This window comes from Sus scrofa, chromosome 8 (assembly GCF_000003025.6).
Source record: "Sus scrofa isolate TJ Tabasco breed Duroc chromosome 8, Sscrofa11.1, whole genome shotgun sequence".
Classification (NCBI taxonomy): domain Eukaryota; kingdom Metazoa; phylum Chordata; class Mammalia; order Artiodactyla; family Suidae; genus Sus; species Sus scrofa.
Genome location: NC_010450.4, coordinates 37,332,406 through 37,344,524, shown reverse-complemented (window position 1 = coordinate 37,344,524; position 12,119 = coordinate 37,332,406). Strand labels below are relative to the sequence as shown.

Below are 12,119 nucleotides of genomic sequence, written 5' to 3'. Positions count from 1 at the left end.
TGAGTGAGGACAGGGATTGAACCCACATCCTCATGGATGCTAGTTGGGTTCATTTCCTCTGCACCATAACAGGAACTCCCAGGGTCATTTTTCTGATTCACCTTCAGTGAGTCTCCTTAAATTATTCATTTAAAATGTCATCACTGATGTTTTGCTCTTCAAGTATAGAAAAGAATGGTTGAGTGATTTGGGCCAGAGTAATGATTGTTTTTCACATAGCTGTAAAGGAGCTATTTAGAACATGGAATGTCCACCTGTGTATGAACAGCTTCGGGTTTGTGGATACCATACCTAAGTGCATGAGTTCTTGTTACTGCATCTCAACAGGTAGAATCTTCTTATTGAAGTAAGCCAGGGTTTCCTCAGTTAATCAGCACAAACACTTCTATGCTTTATTCCTCCCAATTAGAGATGATGAAAGAAAAGCAGTGTGGGTTATCAATCAGCTTAGATTCCAATACAAGGGTTTAAGAAGGGATTCACTGGGAAAAGATTTGTGAGGGCCACTTAAACAGAGGTTGAAATCCATGTGTTAATAACACACATTATTGTTACCACTAACTGCCCCTAATTGGAATAAACGTCCTTCATTAGAAAATATTTCTTGCATATATTATTTAATTCTAAAAAGTACCAAATAGTTTTCATTTGGGAAAAGGCTTAAAATTTGTTTTTGTAATCATTGGACTATAATGGGAAAAAAGTTCCCAACTACACATGAATTCTGAGGTTACACCTATTTGGTTTTACAATCATTTCATTAGTTGCCTTATTTTAAAAGTCATGTAAGTGTCTGAGTTGTGCTAGACTCTGTGAGAGGCATTGGAACACCAAAGTCAGAAATACAGTGTCTGCATTCAAGTTCTGCTTTTTTTTCTTTACAGCATTTATTATTACCTGGCACTTTGTGTGTGTCTGTGTGTGATATAGTTGTGTGTTTGTGATGGTCATTGTCCGCCTCTTTCATTCAAATGTAGGCTTTTGTGTGATTTATTGCCAACTGTATCCCCGATGGTTAGGGGGGATTCACATAGTATAAACTCATTAAATAATCGATAAATTAAGAAAATAGCTAAGCATAAGGTGCAGTAGAGGGATAGCAGAGGAGCACCAAATCAGCCTGAGGAATGAGGAGACAGATCAGTTAAGAGGTGAATCCTGGAGTTCCTGTTGTGGTGCAGTGGACACGAATCCGACTAGGAACCATGAGGTTGCGGGTTCGATCCCTGGCCTCGCTCAGTGAGTTAAGGATCCAGTGTTGCAGTGAGCTGTGGTGTAGGTTGCAGACATGGCTCAGATCTGGTGTTGCTGTGGCTGTGGTGTAGGTCGGCAGCTGTAGCTCCGATTAGACCCCTAGTCTATGGACCCCTAGTCCATATGCTGCAAGTGCGGCCCTAAAAAGACAACAGACAGACAGACAGACAGACAGACAGACACACACACACACACACACACACACACACAATAAATAAAAAAAAATGGGTGGGGAGAGGAAGGAGAAGTGAGGCAGAAGAGGAAAGCAGAATGAGAACGCACTGGGCTTTGGATCCCACGTTAAGGAGTCTGGATATATACTTTAGGCAAAGGGTCTGGATGGGTTGTGGTGGATGTGTGTTGATTAGACCTGTTTCATTCCAATCCACCTTCCTCCGACAACACTACCTTGACATTCACTTGTTGAATGTGGTTGAGGTGGGCCCGACTGCACTCTCCAGGCTCTAGGGACAGACATACAATCTAGACCTGGGCACATAGGGTTTTCCATCTTCCTGGTCAAGGGAACTGATTTCTGAGTCATGAGACTATGACTCAAGCTGGTCCCCAAAGACTTAATCCAGGATTTTTTTTTTTTTCTATTTTATGGCTGCACCCATATGCAGTTCGGCATATGGAAGTTCTTGGGTTAGGGACTAAATCCGAGCCAAAGCTGTGACCTGTGCTGCAGCTGTGGTAATGCTGGATCCTTTAACCCTATGTGCTGGGCTGGAGATCGAACCTGCATCTCTGCAGTGACCCAAGCCACTGCAATTGGATTCTTAACTCACCATGCTACAATGGTAACTCCTTTAAGACTTTTTTTTGGGACTCATGAGTATAAGAAAGTAATTTTGTGTTGGGGTTGAAGAACTTTGACACTATAAACCTTGGAGTTTAGGGACCACCATGAGGGTAGTTCTACTGAAAATAAAGCGAACATAAAGGAAAGCAGAATTAAGAGATGAAGGGATATGCTTTCTGATGACATTGTTGGAACATCTGGATTTCGCCACATGTGAAATCAGAACCTTTGCTGCTCAGTTGTGTGGGCCAGAAGATTCCCCTCCCCCCTCTTTTTCTTAAGCTGTTGGAATTTTTTAAACTTGTAAGTTAGATTTCTCTCTCATTCGCAAAAGAATCCTAGCTGTTTAGATATAGAAGAAATTAGAGGCTAGATACCAGAAGGAAAATGAGAGGTGGGGGGTGGGATATTGAGATTGATTTTGAGATTCCTGGAAAATTAGACTGTTAGGCTACTGAAAACTCTGGAGATTAGCTAAATTAAACCAAGACTAGAGAACAAAACATGGACCAAGCCAGAAATGGACAGGGGTTTGAGGGCTAAAGAAGTTCAAGAACTTTTAGTGCAGGTTATCATTAGAAATCAAAAGCCCTGCCTGAATTTCTTCAGAATCCAAGATGCTAAGTCAGAATGCTTAGTTTAATTAAAGGCCAAGGGCAAGGCAGTGATGTGGGGCTATTTATCTTTTTTTTTTTTTCTCTTTTTAGGGTCTTATTTGAGGCATATGGAGGTTCCCAGGCTAGGGGTCTAATCGGAACTGTAGCTGCTTGCTTACACCACAGCCACAGCAATGCAGGATCTGAGCCACGTCTTCGACCTACAACATAGCTTACAGCAGCACCAGATCTTTAACCCACTGAGCTAGGCCAGGGATCAAACCCGCATCCTCATAGTTTCTAGTCAGATTCGTTCCACCATGGGAACTCCTGTTTATCTTTATGAAGCCTATTTTCACACGCATTTTGTATCCTGTAATTAATCAAATTCAGAACTGATTTACATTTAGAAAGTTGTCTGAAAGTGTAGATGATTCACCATAGAGAATAGGAATGGGAGGAAAGAAACCAGATCACAGGATCAACTTCTGGTTCTGAAGGGAAAAATTCTGTTTCTTGACTTGCCAAGTTGGGGTTCCAACTTTACCTTGGGCATGACTCTTCAGCAGATGCCACCAATGTCCCCCATGACTTAGAATGATCTTGAATCAGTCTCTGATCATAGACCACCCATGCAACCATTCCATCTTAGGTGGATCTCTTTGCAAATGGGCAGGCATTGTGGTAAGCAGATACAACCATCTATGTTCCAGCTTAGTATAAAAGTGGCCTAGATGTAGCTTACTTACGGCCTGGCTGTACTAAGAAATCTATCTTTCAAAACTCTAAATACCATCTCTAGTTTTAAACGATGCCTGAGGGGTTTATGAATCTACAGTCTTTATCACCTTGGAGGTTGAAACTCTCCTAATGTCTGGATTGAGCATCTGTACTCATATAAAAAGATGCTTCAGTGCAGCGGTGGAAATATAAATCAAGACAAAGCAAGCACTTCTGAAGCTTCAGTACAGATCCCCCTTGACAGGACTGCCCAGCCAGGGCCATCACAATAATATGTGATAAATGATCAATGCCACCTTATGCTCTAGGCTGGTATTAGGCATCCCTCAGAAAAAAAGTGTCTGGAACCAGAACCTGTATGTCATCTGAATTCGACTGTTTATAAGCATCAAAAATGAAAGGGAGGGATCATCCAACCATTATATTAAAGGAAAAAATCTAATATTTTCTGTTTTTAAAATATAACCAGGGGCTACCATTTTAAAATACCACACAGGTTGCACTATTAACTTCACTGCTGGAGATGATGCACAGAACAGATGAAGTAATACACTTGTTTTGTTATTGTCACATTGCCTGAGCCCTTGGTTTTGGAAGAGGATAAGGAAGTTAGGAACGGGAAAACTTATGCAGCTACAGGGATGATTATAAATTCCTTGTAAGTTATTATTCCATCTAAACAGAAAGATGTTTATAAAATCTCATCCACAACACTTCTTGGAAGATTATATGTATCTGATGTTATATCATTGTGACTCAGAATAGCAGAGGTTGATAGAAAGTAAGCTTGAGAAAATGTCAAAAATCAAAGTGATAGAAACTATAAGTCTGGGGAAGAAGCGAAAATTGGACTATGGATGGTCCCCTTTTCTTCCTTATGAATACATAAGAATTTACTAATCCACTGCAATGTAACATCCAGTATCTTGTGTGGTAGCTAAGACCCCATCTTGAATGGAAAATGCCTTTCTAGCAGTCATTCATTCAAAACGTGCTTCTTTGGAATTATCTCACTTCTAGCCACCGAGGAAAGAACAATAAACATAATACACAGGGACCCTGGTGCCTATCCTTGGGAAGCTTGGAGTCTAACAGAGAGCGGTCACAAAAATAATTACTCAGACAAAAACATACTCAATACTGTGGTCACTCCTAAGGTGGAAAAGCCCGGGATGCCATGAGAACAAATTACAAGGGTACCAAGTATAAACCAACAGTGCATCTGTCCATTACGACATCCCTGAGGTAGTGGTATTTTTAGTAAGAACAGCAGCAATGGAAAAAGTGAGAGGATGCCAACATGACCTTCAATGTTACTAATTTTTTCTTCTGTTGTATAAAATCTGATACTAATCCATCTAATAAAATTTTTCAATTTTATGATTTCCACTGGTTCTTTTATATAGTTTTCAAGTCCTATTCTGATACACCCCATCTATTCATATAGTAATCTCTTTCTATGGCTTTTATTTTAAACTTTTAATTTTTGTTTTGGCCATACCCGTGGCATGTAGAAGTTTGGGGGCCAGAGATGAAACCCATGCCACAGCAGCGACCTGAGCCACAGTGGTGATAACTGCTGGATCCTTAACCTGCTGGGCCACCAGGGAACTCTTAACTTTAAAATTTGAAATTATTGTGGATTTCTAGAAAGTTGCATAGACAGCACAGAGGGATTCCAGGTACTCTTCTCCCAGTTTTCCCCATTGATTATATCTTACTTAACTATTTTACAATATCAAAACCAGGAAACTGATATTGGTATAAAATGTGTATAGTTTTATGTACTTTTACTACATGTTAGATTCATGTAACCACCACTTCAATCAAGATACAAAACTATTCTTCCACTGCAAAGATTTCCCTCGAGCTACCCTGTTATGATCAGTCCCATCCATCTTCCCCTCCCCACCACGGTCAGAAGTTCTGGCAACCACTAATCTGTTCTTCATCTCTATAATTGTGTTATTTCAGGAGTATTATCTAAATGGAATCAGACAATATGTAATCTTTTAAGATTGGCTGTGTTCACTTGGCATAATGCCCTTGAGATTCATCCAAGTTGTTGCCTGTATCAATGGTCCTTTACTTTTTATTAGTCTGGTACTCTACAGTGTGAAGGTATAATAGTTTAAGCATTCACCTAGTATAGGATATTTTGGCTATTTCCTATGAACTTCTAAACGTATTAATTATAGTTCTTATTCTTAATTATAGCCCTTATCTTTTAACCCAACATATGAGGTTTTGGCAGGTCTGTTTTATTGACTAAATTTCTTTCTCTTGATTGTGGGCAGTTTTTTCCTATTTCTTCTCATGTCTAGGAATTTCTTATTATTGTACTAGACATGTTGATAAGGCACTATAGAGACTGGATTTTGTTATCTTCCCTGACAAATCTTGGGTTTTGTTTTAAAAGACAGTTAAATTTCTAATAGATCCCCTAGTGTAGAGATTTGGTTTTATGTATTGTTAGGGTGAGTCTATTTTAGTTTTTCCCTTAAGTCGAGGGGGAATCTCTTAAACTTGTGACTTAGTATTTACTCCTAAGGTATGATCCTTTTGGGATTTTATTGGAAAGCCTAATTAATATATTTACCTGTTTGTCCTAAATAGTTGGATTCAAACTCCAAATCCTAACTTCCATGTGGAGGATAACAGCTGAAATATCTCTATATTTCCCCCCCCCCCAGTCTTTCAGCTGTTTTTGTTTTGTTTTGTTTTTTTCCTTCTGGATTTCTTGGCATTTTATCTATACATTTGTAATTCGGAGATCAACTAAAGATTCATGGGAAGTTTATATTTAGATTTTTGAGTTTCTCCTGTGACTCGCTTCTTGCTAAAATTTCCAGGAACTCTGGAAGTATCAAACTGCATGCTCTGTTGTATTAGATCAATAAAACTGCAATTTTCTTTGCTGATGTTTCGCTGTTCCACACCCCTGCCCCAGACTGAGGCATGGCCTTGGGGGAAAAGCTGTATAAACACTGATTTCACCCAGTGGAGTTTCCTTTGTTGGAGGGCTAATTCTCTTCTGGTTTTTGCTTGTTTTCAGTTACTCTCCCATATCAAGTAGATTTTTAAAAATTTTTCTCAAGGTTTATAACTTTTAATCTATAAGAGGGTTAGTTTGATAGAAACTACTTTGCCATCTCTTAACATGATCTTTTTTTGAATTTTGGCATACATTTGTCTACTTATGTTTCTGTGAAAACCATTTGTGGCATTCTTAGTCTAGCTTTCCACAGATCAAAATGCATCTTTATTTTCTTTAAGTGTTTTGTCTCCTGACAATGGAGGGAGTTTCTTTCTTACTGGAATTCAAGTTTAAAAAGTTCATTCATTTGAATACAAGTTTCCTGATTTGAGATCCAATTAAGTACTTATTATGTTCTAGGTATTGTTCCAAATACAAGACTTAAAAAAATAAGGAAACTCTTTTAGTCCTTCACTAACTGAGAGATAGGTATACTATAGTAAACTCCATTTTATGGATGATGATATTGAGAGTAGAGGTTAGATAAGGAGTTACATGGGTTGATTTGCCTGAAGTTCTAAAGCCAGTCAGTGGCAGATCTGGGAATTAAACCCAGGCAGCTTGATTCCAGTCTGTGGTTGTAACCACTGTGCTATAGTGTCCCACTACCACTTAGGAGTAAGAGCGTGTTCACTTTAGATCAATCATCTATTTATTAAGTAGATCTGGAATTATTCTTTTGCATAGACTTTCATAACTACATACTTTAAGATAAAGAATAATGGACTTGGGGTTGACTTGCAGGCCCAAGTATGTTATTAATCTATGTAAACTTCAACCTAACATCTTTAATCCTCAGTTTTCAAACATGAAGGGTGGTTTGAGCCTTATTAAAGATAAACTGATATTTCATCATTTTTTTCTGTTATGGGACCTCTAAGCACCATGCTGTTGCTCAATTTCCAAAGGTTGCTAGGAATATTTAATGTATTACCTGGACTTTATTCATCTCCAGTTTATTCTTCTCATTTGCGCTTTGGTCTTGTTTGCCAGCTCCCTTTTTCTGAGGGCCTTTCCCAAAGAAGATGTAATTTACAAAGGCATATTCCAGCAGAGCCAGGAACACAAACACAAAGCAGCCCATCAGGTAAATATCAATCGCCTTGACATAAGGGATCTTTGGCAGGGTCTCCCTGAGATGAGTGCTGATGGTCGTCATTGTCAGCACCGTGGTGATTCCTAGGAAACAGAAAGACACAACTTACCTGAAGGCACTGGTTAAGTCCCCTTTTTCATTTTTATTTTTTTGCCTTTTAGGGCTGCACCCACAGCATATGGAGGTTCCCAGGCTAGGAGTCGAGATGGAGCTACAGCTGCTGGTCTACACCACAGCCACAGCAACGCCAGACCTACATTACAGCTCATGGCCACACCAGATCGAACCAGCAATCTCATGATTCCTAGTCGGATTTGTTTTCACTGCGCCGCAATAGGAACACCGAGTCCCCTTTTTTAAGACTGAGAGGGCTGATGCCATTCTCTTGTTGGTGCCCCAGAATGATGGCAGTAATGCAATAAACCACAGGGCAAAAAGGGCACATCATTTAAAGGAAAAGTTGCAGGTCCCTGTGTAGTCCATGAGTGAGCCATAAAATAGGATGCTCTGGGAGTGCTGGGTTGAAAACTGTTTTTTGATAAAAAATAATGCATAAGGGAAAAAGAAAAATGGGGAGTTCCCACTGCGGCTCAGCGGAAACAAATCCTACTAGGAACCATGAGGTTGCGGGTTGAATCCCTGACCTTGCTCAGTGGGCTAAGGATACGGTGTTGCCAAGAGCTGTGGTGTATGTCACAGATGTGGCTCGGATCCTGCATGGCTATGGCTGTGGTGTAGGCCGGCAGCTGTAGCTCTGTTTAACCCCTAGCCTGGGTGCGGCCCTAAACATCAAAAAAAAAAGAAAGAAAGGAAGGAAGGAAGGAAGGAAAGAAGGAAAGAAAAGAAAAGAAAAGAAAGAAAGAAAGAAAGGAAGGAAGGAAGGAAGGAAGGAAGGAAGGAAGGAAGGAAAAGGAAAGGAAAGGAAAGGAAGAAAGAAAGAGAAAGAGAAGAGAGAGAGAGAGAGAGAGAGAAAGAAAGAAAGAAAGAAAGGATGGAAATATCAGATTCTCATCAATATGCTCATCGCGTAGCATATGTTCCTCATTCTGCTACTTGTCACCTCCTTCTTCCTTCTTTCAGCATCTCTGTCATGCCCCTCCTAGAGCTGTCCTTGTAATACTCATCTCCACAGCAGCCACTACTGAACTGAAAGGTGGTGACTAGTTTGAAGAGACCTATTTTATTGCATGAATCTGTAATACACCCAGGTCACAGGATCAGTATTGCTTTTTAAAATTATAATGTATCATTCACAGTGAGTCAACGCCAAAAGAAGAAAATTCATTAAGTATCTGGCAAATGTATTTTTAAATATAGTATATTCTATTACTTTTCCCCCCCAAATATTGCCTCTAGTTTGTTGATTCCAGAGGCTAGAAGGAATTAGTTTCCTGAAATTGGAAAAGATTTCCTTAAAATTCAACTTACTGAAGAAATATAAGATTATAATCTTTATTTTTTATTTTTAAAATTTTTTTGTCTTTTGTCTTTTTAAGGCTCATGGCGTTTCCCAGGCTAGGGGTCTAATTGGAGCTGTAGCTGCTGGCCTGCACCAGAGCCACAGCAATGCCAGATCCTGCCGCATCTACAGTCTACACCACAGCTCATGGCAACGCCAGATCCTCAACCCACTGAGCGAGGGTAGGGTCGCATGGTTCCTAGTTGGACTTGTTTCCGCTGCACCATGTGGGGAACTACTAAGACTATAATCTTTAAAGGAAGATTCTGCTTTGTCTACTTAGTTAAAATAATGTTTGTGTGTCTGTATAATATTTTGTGTTGATGGTGGTGATGATGAAATGATAGTTGGGAAAAATAAGAATTGACACTAATATCTAATACTAAACTGTGCTTCAATACTAATATTACACATTTGTATGGTGTTTTTACAATTTTAAACACTTACAGCTATGAATTATAAGGCTGTCATAACAGCCCGCTGAGTGTAATAGGGCAAGTATATTATTCCCACTTTATAGCTGAGTAAACAGAAACTCTGAGATTAGTTATTCACCTGGCTAGGGATAAAAAAACAAGGAGGCAGTTAGCAAAGGCATTTAAAATAAAAGCAGAGAGAGATGAAAAAGTAAATCCTAAAACTTGATGGGATCTTTAAAAATGGGAAATGGATATTAAAGATAAAGAAAAACTGGCAAAGGGAATGAAAGTTCAAAAATGAAAAGGGAAGAAAATAGTTTAGCCTTCATTGACATGCAGAGAATTCTGTTTAGACTCCCTATTTGACTTTTCAACTTTAGGAGAACAGATAATGTAGGAAGTCAGAACTATCACACGAAAAATTAAAATGGTTTGGATCAATGATGAATTTAAATGTCTGGACTGATATTGAAATGCCATCATGAGTTGTCCTATTTATTTATTTGAATAAAAATTTAAATTTCAGGAGTTCCTGTTGTGGCTCAGCAGAAACAAACCTGACTAGTATCCATGAGGATTTGGGTTTGATCCCTGGCTCCTCTCAGTCGGTTAAGGATCTGGCATTGCCGCAAGCTGTGGTGTAGATCACAGATGTAGCTCAGATCTGGCATCGCTGTGGTTGTGGCATAGGCCAGCAGCTGTAGCTCTGATTTAACTCCTAGCCTGGGAACTATTTGGGGCCCTTAATTTTTTTTTTAAATTGCCCCTAATGTAGCTCTACCTAGTGTCTTGTCTTTTCTAGGGCCGTACCCACGGCATATGGGGAGTTCCCAGGCTAGGTCTAATCAGAGCTATAGCTGCTGGTCTGCACCAGAGCCACAGCAACTCGGGATCCAAGCTGCATCTGCCACCTGCACCACAGCTCATGGCAATGCCGGATCCTTAACCCACTGAGCAAGGTCAGAGATCTGACCCACAACCTCATGGTTCCTACTCAGATTAGTTAACCACTGAGCCATGATGGGAACTCCACTACCTAGTGTCTTGTACAGAAACAATTAATTTAAAATTCTATACAATGGAATATTACTCAGTCCTAAAAAAGAATGAAACAATGCCATTTGCAGCAACATGGATGGACCTAGAGATTATCATACAAGGTGAAGTTATATGTGGAAGAAAAACATCATATGATATCATTTATATGTAGAATCTGAAAAAACAATACAAATGAACTTATTTGCAGAACAGAAACAGACTCACAGACTTTGAAAACAAACTTATGGTTACCAAAGGAGACAAGAGCTGGACTGGGGGTTTGGGATTGGTATATGCACAGTGAAGTATATGGAATGATTAGCCAACAGAGACCTGCTGTATAGCACAGAGAACTCTACCCAATTCTGAGATAATCTACATGGGAAAATAATCTGAAAATGAATAGATGTTTGTATATGGATAACTGAATCACTTTGTTGTACAGCAATAATTATCACAACATTATAAATCAACTATATTTAAATAAAACTTTAAAACATGAAAAAAATTCACTAATTTCACTTCTGCTTCTACTCTTTGGCTCAATTTCTTTAATCAAGAAGGGCTATTAAGTAAATGCCTTTTTTCACTTAGATAAAGTTTTTAAATACCTTAGATTTTATATTTCAAAGAACAGGTTTAGTCAGTGTCTTTATATGTTGACATTTCTAATCAAATATCATTAGCTTTGAGGATAGAAGTGTAAAGAGAACCACAGTTCAGGACCTTGATATTTCTTATTCTCAGCTGTGGGCATTGTCCAATGTGTTTCTTTAGCCATAGCAGTTACACATTTTCACATTCAAATAATATGTGCAGATACATATGTATGATATGATAAACTGTCTATTTTTCTTAGTCTTATAATGTTCAAGGGTTAATAATGGGCTGCTTTATGTACTCAACCAATAGAAATGAGTTGTGGAGATGACAATTAGTCTAGGGGTAAAAGGATCTGCTGATCATCTAATCCAGTTCCATAGTCTCAGAGGAAAAGAGATGTATATGTTAGCTTAGTCATAAATGCTGCTGCTCTTTTGTATGTATGTGTATGGGTGTGTGTGTTTGTGAGTGTGAATAAGCTCCAGAAAGTGATAACGGAACTAGCCCTGAGATCAAATAATGAGGCAGACCCACACATACCCAGATTCATCAAACAGACCTTATATATTCTGACTTGCCAAGGAATCCTTTAAAGTCTCAAATAGAGCCTTTTAGCTTGCAGCAGTTACTCAATCATGGCAAGATTAATTCTGAATTTTGTTCCCCTGGGAAGGAAACCATTTTTATTCTGTCCTGCTCACAGATCATTAATATAGCTGATAAATTGTCCGTGCCTTATTCAAGTGCAGGGAGCTCCATTTAAAGGAGACTCAGATGGATATGATTTAACTGTAGTTAATACTTGAAAGATAGTATTGACATAGCTTGATAATGGTCACAAAATTCAGCTGGCTCCAAATCGATTTGACAAAAACGCAGTAATGTTCTCCACAATAAAAAGCAGGAACCAAAGAAGAAATCACAAAGTTAGTAAAAATTAGTGTAATGAGAGTTTTAAAATATGCTTTAAGAAGAACTTACATAGTGTTGAATGTACTCCAAGGTTTTTTTTTTTTTAATTTTGGTAAAATGATAAAAAGACATTATGTTGTAAAACATTCACCCGTAAGT

General features: G+C 38.8%; 1 protein-coding gene across 1 annotated transcript in view; it reads right to left on the bottom strand.

Moving 5' to 3' along the window:
• GABRB1 (gamma-aminobutyric acid type A receptor beta1 subunit) overlaps positions 1-12,119 on the bottom strand; it is a 376,937-nt gene that overhangs the window by 10,426 nt on the left and 354,392 nt on the right. Inside the window, exon 8 of the mRNA XM_003356910.5 lies at positions 7,368-7,612. Coding sequence (XP_003356958.4) covers positions 7,368-7,612 — 245 coding nt within the window. The remainder of the gene's footprint in view (positions 1-7,367; positions 7,613-12,119) is intronic.